The 14,981-nt window shown below is 51.9% G+C and overlaps 2 protein-coding genes and 1 long non-coding RNA gene across 5 annotated transcripts in view; 1 reads left to right on the top strand and 2 right to left on the bottom strand.

Annotated features, from left to right (window-relative positions):
• Positions 1–1,420, bottom strand: part of LOC140903273 (uncharacterized) — a 38,050-nt gene extending 36,630 nt beyond the window's left edge. Inside the window, exon 1 of the long non-coding RNA XR_012156203.2 lies at positions 1,160–1,420. This is a non-coding gene — a long non-coding RNA (uncharacterized LOC140903273). The remainder of the gene's footprint in view (positions 1–1,159) is intronic.
• Positions 1,241–9,300, top strand: MYDGF (myeloid derived growth factor). Its single transcript, XM_073324276.2, has 6 exons — positions 1,241–1,418; positions 3,554–3,604; positions 5,153–5,214; positions 6,184–6,265; positions 7,160–7,232; positions 8,398–9,300. The coding sequence occupies exons 1-6, from the start codon at positions 1,269–1,271 to the stop codon at positions 8,475–8,477; spliced, it is 498 nt and encodes a 165-aa protein (XP_073180377.1). The 5' UTR covers positions 1,241–1,268; the 3' UTR covers positions 8,478–9,300.
• The window catches only part of TNFAIP8L1 (TNF alpha induced protein 8 like 1), a 28,969-nt gene continuing 17,793 nt past the window's right edge, over positions 3,806–14,981 (bottom strand). For all 3 annotated transcript variants that reach the window (XM_073324273.2, XM_078850598.1, XM_073324275.2), the window contains exon 2: positions 3,806–14,025. In XM_073324273.2, the coding sequence (XP_073180374.1) occupies positions 13,460–14,020 (561 nt within the window). In that variant the 5' untranslated portion in view covers positions 14,021–14,025 and the 3' untranslated portion in view covers positions 3,806–13,459. The remainder of the gene's footprint in view (positions 14,026–14,981) is intronic.

Raw genomic sequence — 14,981 nt, 5'->3', positions numbered from 1 at the left:
GGGCACCTATTACCCTCCACACTCTGTCCCGATTTTTCATACTTGCTGTCTGGTCATCCTACGGAGGGAAGAGGAGATTTTTTATTTTATGGTATGGGGCTGGCAGGACTAATTTAGTGCTGGCCTATTTGACAGCCCTGGAGAATGAAATCCTCTCTTTATAAAACGTGGGCAGCAAGCAGCAGTGCAAGCTTCTCCTATGGTGTGCGGGCAACATAGTGACCGGTAGGGGGTGAAAAGGATGCATTCGATCCAGTGTTGTTGTAGCCATGTTGGTCCCAGGATATTAGAAAGACAAGATGGGGGAGGTAACATCTGTTACTGGACGTCTGTTTGTCCAGCAGAAGATATTATCTCACCCATTCAATCCTCAACTCCTCTGCAGGCCCCTTGCCACGTTGCTACTGCTCCAGAAGGGCACCGTGGCAATGGTGATGCACGTGCCATTCCGACGAGAAAAGGAGGACTTGTGGCACCTTCGAGACCAACCAATTTATTTGAGCATAAGCTTTCCTGAGCTACAGCTCACGGCATCGGATGCATTCATTAGTGGCGTTGCCAGAGTAAGGTCACCACTGATCACCTCGCCACTGCCCAGTGCCACAGGTCGGTTGCTCTGCGAACCCGCTCCGGGCAGCGCCAGGGGAGAAAGCCGGCGCCCTGGCAGAAGGAAAACGCCGGTGCCACAGCTCTACCTCTGCGAAGAGAAGCTGCCGCAGCGGTCGCCGCCGCACGCCTGGCGAACGTCGTCCCCACGAGCCCTGCGCGGTGCCCGGGCGGCATCCCCGCTGCGCCGCTCCTTCCCATGTGCGGCTACGAAAGGCCACTGCGGCCGCAGAACCGCACCTGCACGCCCCCGTGCAAAGCCAGCCCCTCTGCCCCGCTCTGCAAACAGTGCGCTGGGCCTCCATTGTGCAAACACCGCCTCCCTCGTGCAAGCGCCCTCGTGCACGCACTGGGCCATTGCCCTTGTGCAAGGGAAGCGCCCTCGTGCACGCACTGGGCCATTGCCCTTGTGCAAGGGAAGCGCCCTCGTGCACGCACTATTCCCCCACACCACGCTGGCTCATGGCAAGGCGGGGGGCCCGGCCTCCCCCCTTGCTGCCCTGAGGGCTCAAGGGAGTAGAGTCCCCAAAGGGTTAATCTACCCGCCAGGTACCTCTGCCCACATCCAAGATGGCCGCCTGGGGATGCGCCTCACGTGGGCCGGCCCGGCCTCGTTCTGAATTGACCCCTCCGCCTCGCCGTACGGAAGCTTCTCTTCCAAGATGGCGGCGCCCAGCGGAGCAGGCGCCAGGCGGCTCTGGGCCGGGCTAGTCCCCGTTCTCCTCCTGTTCGCCGCGGCCGAAGAGGGGCCCAGCACGGCCGAGTTCGACGTGCGGCCCGGCGGGATGGTCCATTCCTTCTCCCGGAGCCTGGTGAGGGGGGAGGGCGCAGTATCCCCCTCCCGGATTGGCTGAGCCACACGTCGCTCAAACGTCCCGCCACTTTGATTGGCTGAGAGCCAGGGCGGGAGGGGTGATGACGCGGCACTGGGAAACAGGGCGGGTCTCAATGGGGCCGGGGCCGGGCCGCTTCCGGCCAAGCGGCTCCTGGCGGGGGCAGGCGGTCCTGAGCCGGGGGGCGGTCCTGAGCCGGGGGGCGGGGCATCGGGCCTGTAGCCCCGCCCCCACGCGGCAGTCTGGAGCCCCTCCCCGAGTTACTGGGGGGGAGGGTCGCTCCATGGGCCCCTCCCCAGTGGTTTTTTGGGGGTGGGGCCCTATTCACCCGTATCCCTTTCCATAGGAAGAGGTAACCCCCCCCCATACACACCCAACCTCCACCAAACGCCTGGGGTCCTGTGGGGCCCCCCCCAGGTTTTCAGGACAGAGGGTTCCTATGCGGTTCCCCCCCCCCCCCCCCCGTGGAGGGCACTGCGGTGTCTGTGACTGGACCCCTGCCAACCCCCAGTGACCCACAAGTGTCCTGCATCTGAGCCCTGCAGAGACTGCCCCCCCCAGCCCCGTCGCCAGGCTGCACTGGAGGCTGCATGAGGGAAGGGCCGCGCCAGTCAAGTGCGGCCTCCAGGCTAAGGGTTCCCGGGCGTCTGGTTTTCGACTGGAACGCCCGGTCGAGAAAGGACCCTGGCGCGCAGGCGCCAACTTCCCTTGGCGCCGGTGGGCGCTTTTGTCCCCACTGCTCCGCCCCCTCCCTGTCCCTGTTGGACCCCTCCCCAAATCCCCGCCCCGGCCCCGCCTCTTCCCCGAGTGCCCCACGTTCCTCCTCCTCCTCCCCTCTCCCTCCCAGCGCTTGCCGCGCAAAACAGCTGTTTCATGGCGCAAGCGCTGGGAGGGAGGGAGAAGCAGGATGCGACAGTGTGGTCAGGGGAGGAGGCGGAGATGAGCTGGGGTGGGGAGCTGCTGGTGAGTGCAGAGCACCCACCAAATTTTCCCTGTGGGTGCTCCAGCCCCGGAGCACCCACAGAGTCGGCGCCTATGCCCTGGCGGCTCCATTAAAAGTCCGGTTGGCGGTGCAGCGGGGGCCTGGGGCTAAGGCAGGCAGCCTACCTGCCCTGGCTCTGCGCTGCTCCTGGAAGCAGTCGCCAGGTCCCTGCATCCCCTAGGCACTGGGGCGCCCAGGGAGGCTCTGCGCGCTGTCCCAGGGCCAGCTCCGCAGCTCCCCCTGGCTGGGAACCACGACCAATGGGAGCAGCGGGGGGTGGCGCCTGTGGGCATGAAGGCACCTGGAGTGGCTGCCCGTGCACCTAGAGGCCACAAGGACCTGGTAGCCACTTCCTCAGAGCTGCAGTAAGTGCCACTGGGACACCACACCCCAACCCCCTGGCCAAGCCAAGAGCCTCCTCCTGCACCCCAAACCCCTCATCACTGTCCCCACCCTCAGCTGGAACCTTCACCCCCCTGCATCCCAACCCCCTAGCCCAGCCTGCACCCCAAACTCCTCATCCCCAGCCTCACCCTAGAGCTCACACCCCCTCCCGTGCTCCAAACCCCTCGGCCCCAGCACAGAGCCCCCTCCTGCACTCCAAACCCCTCATCCCTGGCCCCATGTGACAGCCTGCATCCCCAGCTGGATCCCTCACCCCTTCCTGCCCCCCAAACGCCCGCCCCACCCTGGTGAAAGTGAGTGAGGGTGGGGAAGAGTGAGCAATGGAGGGGGGGGTGGAGTGAACGGGGTGGGGCGTAGCCTCAGAGAAGGGGCGGGGCGGGTTTGTTCGGTTTTGTGTGATTAGAAAGTTGGTAACCTTACTCCAGGTAGCTTACCCAAGCAGGGGCCTTGCTGCATGAACCCAAATAAACTTGAACCTGTGCATATAGGAAACAAGATATTTAGCCATGTTCTGGGGGAATTGTGAGCACTTCACCCCTTCCTCATGTTTGGAGAGAAAATTTAAGGGCTTTTGGCAAATCAAAACCTAAATTCCCCCCCCCCTAGCTTTTCCAGGTTACATATGTTCTGTGCAATGCCAGGCAAAGTGCATATGCTCAGCAAGTAGCTAGTACCATAGCGTGTCCTGTTTCAGAAAGACAACTGACTTTTCTCTGCTGTTTTCAAGGGGGATCACACCTGCACGTTCACATACGCTTCTCAGGGAGGGACTAATGAGGTGAGTTATTTGAGCACTTCACTTAAGAAACACAGGTGCAGAGGCTCCAAGAAAGTAGAATAAGAAACCTCTCAAGAGGTCTGTATGTAGGATGATTGTATCTAATCACTTTGGTCACCATTTTTCTGGGTCTCTGGAGAACATTAGTATATTTAGATTCCTAGACCTTGCAGTGTAAGAATAAGGAACAGTTGCATCTCTCTTTCTGTGCATAGAAATGATTTTATAAAGACCTCTGTTTCTACCACAGCAACCCAAAGTGTTTAAACGTCTTGAGATACCCCTCTACCCCCCCCACAAAAATAATGAATGACTTAAATTAATAAGTGTTGGGTCTTTTCCATTGCCTTCTGATTGTTGTGCCTTTAGGATTCGTGTATTCAAGCTTTTCTCCACAACCACTAGGGCTAGAAATTTGGTTACAAGAGTCTCTTGTAATCCCCTGACTCAAGGAGCTGGGGCTTTAAAAAATCAAACAAATACCATGAGAGTTGGAAACACTGCATGTCTGCAAAAGAGAATCACCTGTGTCAACCTCACCTGTGGATGAAGTCTGTGTGTGCTACAATAAGGCTGTGTTTAGCAAGTCCTGGATAACTGGAAAGCTTATATAGCTTTGTGGTTAGTTTTGCTTTTTTGCGAGTGTCTCTCTAGAAGAGCGTGACATTTTCAAACCCCTTACTGGTACTGGGAAAATGTGTGTGCAAACAACCAGCAGGCTTTCTATTCTTAAAGATGCTTGAAGACTTTATTATTCCTTGTATTGCAATAGTACATAGGAGGCCCAGGCGTGGATCATGGCCCCATTGTGCTAGGAGCTGTACAAACACAGAACAAAATGAGTTTAGATTCTTGTGGCAGTTTCCTCTGGAGAAGGGTCTGCCTCTGACCCTCTTCCTGTAGCATGAATGGGGTTATGGCTTTTCTAAGGTGGGGCATGGGGGGGCTGCTGCTGCTCCACTCTTTTATTGATACTGGCAAGAAGCGGAGCTAGAGGAAAGGGGTCCCCTGTGATCCACCCACTAGAAGTGAAGTATTAAAAAGAGCCACAGGTAGTTAAGTGGCAAACGGTGTTTAATTGTGTGTGTGCGGTTTTAACAAATCACCCTTTATCAATGCAAAATTTGTAATGAAAGAGGTGCCGGGGCTCAAGCAATTTTTTTACTTACATAACTGATGCGCCAATCCAAGAGGTGCCAGGACTCTGAATTGCCAATCCCAGAATTGCCAATGAATTGCCAATGCCAGGGCTCTGAACTGCCAAGCCTAGAGGCCCCTGGGCTCAAGCAAGCCCTGGCACAAATTAGGCACTACCCTTCGTTTGAGAATCATATTCTGCCCTTCTCAAGCTTTCTCTCCTCATGCAATAAAGCCACAATATGAAGAATGTGACTTTAAGTTTCCAGTCTTGGTCTTTCTCATGAGATCCCTCCCCGGGAGTGTCAGTTGTATCTGGGGAGGCTTATGATGTGCGTAGCTAGCATCATTGCATTGGGCATGACTGTAAATGCTACCAAGATATACTGTTCAGACCTTTTCTCTCCACAGCAATGGCAGATGAGCATTGGAGTCAGTGAAGATGACAAACTCTTCTCCTGTTCAGTGTGGAGGTGTGTTGAGTCATTTAAGAATATGCCGTGTTCTCTGTACCTGGTCCTTTGAATCTCCTCTGCTCTCAGTATTCAGTTCTCCAGAGAGACTCTCTGTTTGGTAGACTCTGCCCCACTTTGCACTCTCCTGCAGAGGTCTGAGGCTTTTGGGAATATGTTTGGATCTGTTAGGGCTCAATTTCAACTCCAAATTGCTGCCCCTTTCCTTTGTTCGGTGGCGTGTCCCTCCTCATGCTGCAGCTGGGATCTTCTACACTGAGGCCTGGTCTCCACTAAAAAGCTAGGTTGACCCAGCTACATCGCTCAGGGGTGTGAAAAATCTACACTCCATCACAACTTAGCTGTGCTGACCTAACCCTCAGTGCAGACAGCGCTAGGCCGACAGAAGAATTCTTTTGTCGACCTAGCTCTCGGAGGGGTGGATTACCTTCGCCAGTAGGCGAACCCCTCCCATCGGCATAGGTAGTGTCTACACTGAAGCGTTCAAGTGTAGACAAGCCCTCAGACTTAGTTGGCAGCCAGGATTCAGGGTATAGATAAACCCTGCCGTCTCCTAGCCTTTCCTCACTAGGCGGAAGTACAGGAGAAAGGTGAGGTACGTTCCTGAAGGAACAGTACACCCTGTGATCGCTACGCATGCTCTCCCTGCACCTCTGTCTTTTCTTGGGCCGGGCCAATTCACAACAGGGACACCCAGCCCCCAGCAGAGACCTGCTTTCTTTCAGAGCATTTCTTCCCACCCCTGTTGGCCAGTAAGAGAGATACACTTCACCTCCTCCCTCGGCTGAGCACGATGTCTGTAATGCTTCCACCCACTAGCTGGGGAAGCCAGGGGACGAAATTCAGATCCTGATTTCCCTGAGTGGCAGTGATGTTCTAATTGCCGGGCCGGCAGCACGCTCCTGTTCTGTGCCTTCTGGATAACCTTTTCCCTCTTTCAAAGTCAAAGATTTTGCTCTTTCTTTTCAGGCCTCAGGGAAAGTCTTATCTCTTCTTTACCCAGTTTAAAGCTGAAGTGAAAGGAGCAAAGATAGAGTATGGCATGGCTTATGTAAGTCCCACCTGATTACTTTGAATGGGCATATGGGAGACGGGCTATAAATTGGAATGTTCAGACAGCTGTAGTATTAAATGCGTACAATGAAATCATTGCTCAGTTGTGCACTGAATTAAACCATGGTTCTGGTCAGAAACGTGGCTACAAAGGGACCCTCGTGCAGCATAGAGTACCTGCTCCCTGAAAGTTTTTGACTAGTTGCTGGCTTTATGGACACCAGTTGCTACTCTTCTCACTAGTTCAGAAGCAATGCTGCTATGGGATACTTGGCGGGGGGCGGCAGCGGAGAAGAGGGGAGTTTTGGCCCAATCCATCCAACATTCATTGTGCAGTGGGTAAAGCATATGTTGGACCCGTTAAAAGATACAAAAGGTTTATAGAGAACCACAGAAATGAGAGAGAGAAGACTTTCTACTTCTGTGGTTCACAGCTTCTTCAATACTGCAACCCCATGTTCCAAAAGAAACAACGTTTTCTCCTCCTCCCCCACATTTTATGTAGCCATTAAGAAAGGAAGGGTGCATATAACCCCATGGAACCTGTTTATGACCCCCATGGTCCAGTCCATTCCTCACACCGTACTCCTAGCCAGTGCACTAGCCACTCCCTGCCTGCTATTCTGCAGTGCTTTGCCCTATGCAGTTCTAAATGTCTCACATGATGAGCCTTCCCAGCACCTCCCCAGGGAAATAAATTCAATAGGAACTAGGACAAATTCCCAGAGATTGGCCTTTAAATTTCCTTTGCTGATTTAATCCCTTGACCCTCGTTGTTACAAGCTACAGGAGCCAAAGCAATCTTTGGCAGTGAAGCCAGTTGATTGTTTTGTTTAACATGGAAGCTCTCTGGATTAGCTCATATGGCAAAATTTATTTGTTCCCATTTCAGTCCCAAGCTGCAACGGGTGGACAGAGCGATATCCCCTTAAAGGCGGAGGAATTTGAAATCACCGAAACCACAGGTATGTAGCTATCTAAAGAGCAGAGTGTCAGAGGGACTCGTGAGGGCAATTAGGTTACTTATCCAACACGAGAGATCTCTGTATATCCTGGGGAAAAGGCATTCTGTTGCAAATAGGCAACAGAAGTATGGAAAAACTACATACACTACCCAGCTGATGGTTAAGATATATTTTAATCTACTGCTGGAGCTTGGCAGTCCAATAGGAGACTCATGGGAAAAGGCACCTGGGCCCTGGATGATTCCGAATCACAGGTGGTGTGTTAATGGTAACGATGGATCCTGAGCTCTTTGGGGTAGGAACTGTCTTTTTGGTGCTTGGCTGTACAGCACGTAACAAAATGGGGCCCTGATCCCTTCCTGGATCCCATAGGTGTTACCACGCTATGTAAGTGCAGGGGGGACAATGACTTTATTAATAAGCCTCTAGTGCGGGGGGTTCTCAGGGCAAGTTTTTTGGTGGCCTCAGTGTGTGGCCACCAACTCTTCCTGGTGGCTTCCCCTAAAATACTTAATTAGCTTTAGGAAAAAACAAATAAATATGCCCATAGCTATGTCTAAATCATTGTAATTTATTTATTGCTAGCTAGTAAGTCTGTTATGAAAAGTGGTATTAACAAGCATACAAGTATCGCTTTTCACAGCAGACTTACTTAAGCTCTGGATGGAAGGGTTGGGGGAGGCAGCGGGGGGAGCCCGAAGCCCTGTGGTCAGAGCCTGCTGCCTCTCTGTCCTGCCACCCCAGAGCTGAAGCCTAAAGTCTGAACCCCATCACTCCTGAGAAGGTGGGGACTCACCAGCTGCCTGGTCCTCCAGCATTATGCCCCAGATGTCTCCACAGGGGGAGCAGGGCCTAACCCTTGCTGGCGGCCCCAGCAACCAACACCAAGGTGATGCATCTTGGAGCAACAGGGAGGGGTCTCTACTTCCCTACCCTCCAATAACAGTCCAGGAGGCTATGGCTGCAAGAAAAGACCCTGGTGGCCACATGCGCCCATGGTGGCTGCATTTCAGAAACGCTGCAAATGCACTCCACATCGTAGAAGGTGATCAGTGCAGTTCAGTTTTTGATTTGCCCCCTCGATCTCTTGGAAGGAAGCGGGGGTTCTAATAGTTGATGCTTCATCGTCCATTTACTCCCTGTTGTGTGTTTTCTCTCATTCCAGTGGCTCACAAAGAAGGCAAGTTCCGTTCCGAACTGTCCAAACTAGTGATTGTAGCGAAAACGCCCCATGATGAGTTGTGATCCGGGGACCTAGGGAAGGGGCTTGTCTCTCAGCTGGAGAAGCTTGATGGATAAAGGGGACTTGTTCTTATTTGCTGGTTGTCTAGGGTGTTCTTTCCTGTTTCCCACATAGAAGTATATCGGGGTCCACTCTGAACTAGACTTGGAGGTGTTAAGTCAGACACCCTGTCTTGTGTCAGAGTAACCATGTGCCTGAGGTGCTAGAAGTCTTTGCAGCTGGAGACTTCCTCTGAGATTCTTGATCTGTAGCCAGCCATTCTGTTGCCTGCTTTCTGCTTCAGTGATCAGCTGAATAGGGTAAAGCTCTCCTTTAGCTATGTCTCCTTATCTTCCTTGCTAAGCAGAGCAATGCAGAAAGATAAGGAGCAGGGTTTGCTAAAGGAAAGTAGTTAACTCTCTAGTCTCTGGAGAGGGAATAAGATTTCTGCCCAGAAGCGTGACAGGAAGAACAGATTAAATGGGTAATATGGGGGGGGGGGGTACAGAACCGGCCAAACCCATTCACTTTACTATCTGGCGGGTGATCACCAAAGAACAGCATTTGGTGAGCTGAGGAGGAAACTCTGCCCTGTTGCCCAGATCAGAATTTGGTACCTTGGCATAAGAAAAGCAGAGCTGTGGGGTTCACACAGGCCTTGTTTATTCCGATACAACACAGAAATCCATCCAATGAGGCATCCATTATTCAATACAATTCTGGGACTATTTTCGTATATACTGAAGTGATTTTCTTATGTAGACTAATAACTGTGAAGGAATCCAGAATTCCCTTCATAGGTATATAAAAAATAAAATAAAGTAGAGCATCATGTCTCCAGGTTCACTTAGATTGGTTGCTCTTGCTGTTCCAGCTTCTTACTGTCTCTGTGATTGGAAGCCCAGAGTGTGGAATAGCCTTTGCTCGTCAGTTTGACATCCAGTCAGGAGACACCTGCAAATCCTCATACTGGGTCTCCTTGGTTGGGAGGTTGACATGTCACAAGACAAAGGCCACTGAAGGTCAGAGAGATAACCCACGATCTATGTCTGAGACACCTAGAATGCAAAGGGTCAATTGCAACATTGAATCCATCCGCCTGTGAGAAGCTGTATCAGACATTTCATCATCTATTGTAGGCCCCAGCCATGGTGCAAAGACAACACTAGCTCTATGAGTTTGTCCCATTCTCCCAGTAGCTGTTGCTGGGTCACTTGTCTGTTGGACAGTAGTTAGAGACATTTTGTAGAGTCCACGTGTTCTTCGGAAGTCGGTTGCTCCCTTGTACTGAGGTTTTTAGAAGCCTACCTGATTTCCAGAGATGCTGAGAACTCGTAGCTCTCAAAGACAGAGAGGGGGAGATTTGGGGGGGGTGTCAATTGGGGAAAAAACGGAAGTTCCAGGCAAGGCCCATGTCTGAGGGATCCTCCTTGTATAGTTGCTATATAGACATGTTCCTGGTGAGTTTGGAGGTATGCCACATCATGCATGGTCATATCAGTGACTCATGATTGAGGACTCTTGCTCAGTCCAGAGAACTTTTCACCACAGAGACGTTCCACATAAATGATGCTGAGAACAGAGCAGTAAAGCATTTTCCTGTCAGCGCTCCAGCCCTTTGCTGCCGCATCAATCAGACCGGTTCCGCTTCGGTTTCTCTCTGCAAATCTGCCAATATGCTAGCTGCCTATTGACAGGCTGTTCCAGGCCTGGGCCTCTCATCAGCATAGACTGACAGGCGCAGGATGGTAAAGTAATATGGATTAAACCTCCGCTTGCAAACTTTTATAACGGAGAGCCCCAGAGGTGAAGAGCTGCTGTACACAGCATGCCCCTGGGCTCTTATATTCATGCACCTGTAGCCACGCCGTTCCCCTGCATCCCCAGCTGCTTTGCACAATTACATTAGCTGCAATAGTTTGGAATAAGCCAAATTAAACACAGGAGGCTGGGGCTTTGCAATTTTAAAAGCCTGAAATTTATCAGTCCCTCGACCCAGCAGCAGAAAAGGAGCTGTGTATGAGAGGGGCACAGCTGCTCACTGCTCTAAATCTACCGGGTTAGCATGAGCAAGCTCCTGAAGGCCAGAGCTGCTGCGCCTGCAGACATCCTTTGGAACAGGAGGTCACTGAGATAAGGCAAGGCTGCCTTTGTGAAGCAGCTGCTCTGCTTAAAGGACCATTTTCAAAGCACAATGCAGGGATCAGAGTGCTGAAGACAGGCCCTGGATGGTGGCATCCGGTTCAGACCGTGCTCTTGGCGAGAAAGGTGCTTTCACCCCCTGCCTTTAGTTCGTTCTTAAAAGAGCGAGAAGCCAAACAGAGGATTTATCTGGGGCTGCCCCCTAGCGTGGCAACAGAACTGTGGTAACACTGCTGCAGAACTCAGTACTCGGGTTTGCGTGCTAAAGGGGAACGACCACCCCGCAGCCCCTCGGCTCACGTGTTCTCGTTCGCGTTTGAAGTTGGGCCCCTGGTTGAATGGTGGCAGCATAGTAAAGCTGTCAAACTTTATTTAAAAGAAGGGTGGCTGGATGACTTGAATGGCTGGCCAATGGGATTATAGAATCACCTAATTGACAGTGCTGCAACTGGTCTCCACTGGTCTGGGGGCTAATTCCCACTGAATAGGTGACCACCACAATTGACCCCTCCTGGCACCAAGTTAGCAGGGGGTGATGACCTAACTACCTTCTTGCCCTCTAGAAACAGCCCCTCCCCATCAGGGCTGGGGGAGGGGAAGAGGGAAGCTTGCCCAGCCACTGCCCACCTTGTACCTGCTCTGTGGATAAAAGTGGATGGTTAAGGGCTGGAGCACCATAGTCCTGAACTGGAGGCAGTGTGGCTTAGTGAACAGAGCACTTGCCTGGGGCTCAGGAGAGCTGGGTTCTATTCTCAGCTCTCTTGGGGACCGTGAGCAATTCACCTCCCAGTTGCGTGCCTCAGTTTCTCTATCCATAAATAGAGACAATGCTACTGATGTCCTTTCTAAAGCACTTTGAGATCCACAGATAAAAGACGCTAGGTAAAAGGTTGGGATTAGTAAGCAGGGCTGTGGTTCAGAGTCACACACATTCTAAAGAGCGGGGGCTGTCCGAGGTGACACACAAAGTGCCTAATCTGAGCTCTTGCTCCCCAGCAGCCCAGCCCTGCATGGGGTTAAATGCCCTCCACTCACATGAACGTGGGTAGGATCCCTGGGTCCCCCAGGCTTTGCTGCTGCACCTAGAGGTACACAGTTCTGCACCTCTGCTTTCCTGGGCAGAACCCTGGTGCAGAAAAGGAAAAGGCCTTAGGCTAGTACTTCTGTTTAAATAGCAAAAGCTCTGCGAGCACCTGCCAGCGATGTGCCCTGCTTACTTACAGCATTTGTAGCCAAACCCTGTACTGTGCTCCGGTGGAAGAGACAACTTTATTTCAGTAACTCACCAGGGCTACGTGGTTGGGGGTTTTTGTTTTTTTTTAAATTTATTGGAATCTAAGATGTCTCCAACCTACGACATACTAGGGAAAGCCCCCGAGGACCAAATCTAAACAGTTACATTGATATAATCAGCCGGAGGGGCTGACGACAGAGAAATTCAGTTTGGATTTCAGAGGAGGAGGAGGAAAGTACACATTTGCTATTTGGTTTGAAAATACAGACTCCTCTTTTCCCCTCTAGGAAAGGAACATAGACAGAAAATAATGCTCCACCATTCTCAGTTCGAAGGAAGAGGCTGCCTCTGTAACTAGCCCAAAGTACTCACTGGGCAACAGTCAGGGGGGCAAGTGGTACCTGGAGCATGGCCACTTCTTGGTGCACCCCCTAGTTTAGGCCTGACCTGTGTTAAGCTTTGAACCACAACAACAGTGTCTCAACCTGACCACCCTCGCTGCAGCCTCTCCCCCCTTCAAGGGTCCCTCCCCATCCTGGGACCCTGTGGGTAGGGCCCTGCAAACCTGCAGATGTCTGCTTGGTATCCGCATCCGCAAATATGGTCTGCGGATATAAATTTTGTATCCGTGCAGGGTTCGACTTGTGGGGTGATCCATCCAAGCTGGGTCCATCCCTATGTGAAATCCTCCCACTATCCATAACTTGCCCCCCCAGGAGACAATAGTGAGGTAAACACCACAACCCAATTCTTGCTTGCAAGGTGCTAATACACTTTCCCCGGCCGAGGGGTGCTAGACCATAGCATGGGTTTGTAAAGCATTTTAGAATATGGCTCATCCTTTTCTATGCTGGCCAGGGAAACCCAGCCAGCATGGTTTGAACTCCAGGATAGACAGCCTTACATCTTGGCAGTGGCAGGGGCATCTGAACCACTCCTCCATGCTCTCTGCTTGAATTAATCTTAACTAAGAAAAAAAAAAGTTACACACAAGACAAAGTGGGTTCCTCTCCCTCACCAGAATTAAAATAGATTTAGAAGTGAGAGAGATTCTGCTACAGCAGGACTCCTTGGACTCTGAATTTAAGAGCACTTGGTGGATAAACATATATACAGTGAGACCAAGGTCCTTTAACCAGAGAGCTCACGTACTGTGGGGCTTGGCCTCTGATGGATTAGAGACACTGGGCTGGGTTCCAAAGCGGATATCAAGCCAGTGCAAAGAAGAGCATTTGCTCCAGTCTCACTCAGACAAACAACCCCGCCGCCTTTGGTGTAGTTGTCCCCCCGTGGGGTAGAGACGGAAGCTGCTTTGTCTCATTTTAATTTCCTTAGGGAGCTAAAGTGAGGTGAAGAGATTCCAGCTACCAAGACAAGTAGCAGATTGTAACCTCATTTAGACAGACAGTGAAGAGTCCTTGGTCTTCATGAGAGAAAAAAAAAAAAAAAAGGAAAGAGCAAGACGTTTAGCACTGTGGAGAAAGAGTGCGTGAGAAGGCCTGACCCACTGAAAACAACAGACGTCTTGCCGTTAAATTCACGGACACCAGAATGCAGCCTGGAAAGTCCAGGTAGAAGAGAGCCAGGCAAAGAGCCAAACAGTTGCTCTCAGGCCTTGTCTTTGCTGGTTCATATGTTGTCCTCATCCAGCATTTTGTTGACCCCTTCACAGATCCTCTGCAGGTGGGTGCGGTAGGGTTCGGAAGGTCCGTACAGCGCCGACAGGAACTCGTAGTCCGCAAAGTGGTTGAAGACGTGATTGATCCTGGAGTGGGACTTGGCCGTCAGGTGGGTGTTGACGGCCTGGTGGAGCAGGTCGCGGCACTCGTTCAGCACGCCGGACATGACCCTGCGGTCGAAGGTGAAGTCTATCTGGTAGAAGCTGACGGCGGTCATGGCCAGCGTGTGCACTTTCTTGCGGAAGTGCTCCATCAGCCGCAGCTCGTCGGCGCTGAACTGCCGGTTGCGGTACAGCACCCCCAGCTTCATGACGATCTTGATCAGGTTCTTGATGATCTTCTGGGCCTCCTTGCGGTTGTGGGTGAACTCCTTGGTGACCCGGTACAGCTCATCCAGAACCTCGCTGCTGGTGTCATCAATGAAGATGTTCGCCATGGTCTTGGAGGCCATCTTGCTCAGGAGCTTTTTCTGAGCCTGCAGAACCAAGTTCTTGGTGCTGAAGGTGTCCATCTTCTCTGGAAGGGGGAAAAGAGAACAGAACCGTGTGATTCAGGCCTTGTCCTGGAGTAATGAGCCCTCCCTTCCCAGCACAGGTCCGCGCGCACACAAAAGCATCTTGGTCTAATAGTTAGAGCAGAGGGAGCTGGGAGTCTGGCCTCCTGCAGTCTGTTCCCAGCTTTGGGATGGGAGGATGGTCTAGTGGTCAGAACAGGGAAGGTCAGAGCATCAGGACGCCTGGGGTCTGTACCCAGCTTTAGGAGTGCGCACGGTTTACAGAGTAGGAGACTAGGAGCCAAGAGTCCTGGGTTCTTTCCCCCTTTCTGGGAACAGGTGTAATCTAGTGGCTAGGTATTACAGTGGGATAAAATTCCCTAAACATCAAAGGAAGGTCAATGCACTGCGTACATTGGAAAGGCCCATTAGACCTCTATTGCTCTCTTCCCACCTGAGATCTGTATTGCTACCTATGCAGAATGGGATTTATTACCAGTTGTTTTAATGTGCCCTCCTTAAAATCTGGCTCATTTCCTTGAGGGGGAGACCCGCGTGACACTTGTTGGTCAACGTGTGGCTGGTGAGCAGCTCTTTAGCACAGCAGAGCTCACACCCCGAGAGTGGGTAACATTATAAGCCACGTTTGCTGATATAATTTTGTTCAGTCCCTGCAAGCTGCCAGAGAGCAGCACTCCTGCTGGTTTCCTTTTGTGTTTCTCAAAGCACATCAAAGCACTTGATTTCTCCGGCTCCCTGCTATGCCAGAGTTTGGATTCTGGAACCGATTCAGTTTCCTGGCTGGATGATAACCTGTGCTCACCATTACTCAGGGACCGAGTCTCCTGCGCGCCCCACCGGCGCTGCGTGAGGGAATTTGATTCTTGCAAGCCCACCAAAGAAGAAAGAAGTGAGGAGCTCATAAGCAAGGTTATCAGCTTAGCTGATGGCTGCACACAGATGAATGCAGCAATTCAGG

Source organism: Lepidochelys kempii, chromosome 25 (genome assembly GCF_965140285.1).
Source record: "Lepidochelys kempii isolate rLepKem1 chromosome 25, rLepKem1.hap1, whole genome shotgun sequence".
Lineage (NCBI taxonomy): Eukaryota > Metazoa > Chordata > Testudines > Cheloniidae > Lepidochelys > Lepidochelys kempii.
Note: the sequence above shows the minus strand (reverse complement) of the source record. Positions and strands in the feature narration are given on the sequence as shown.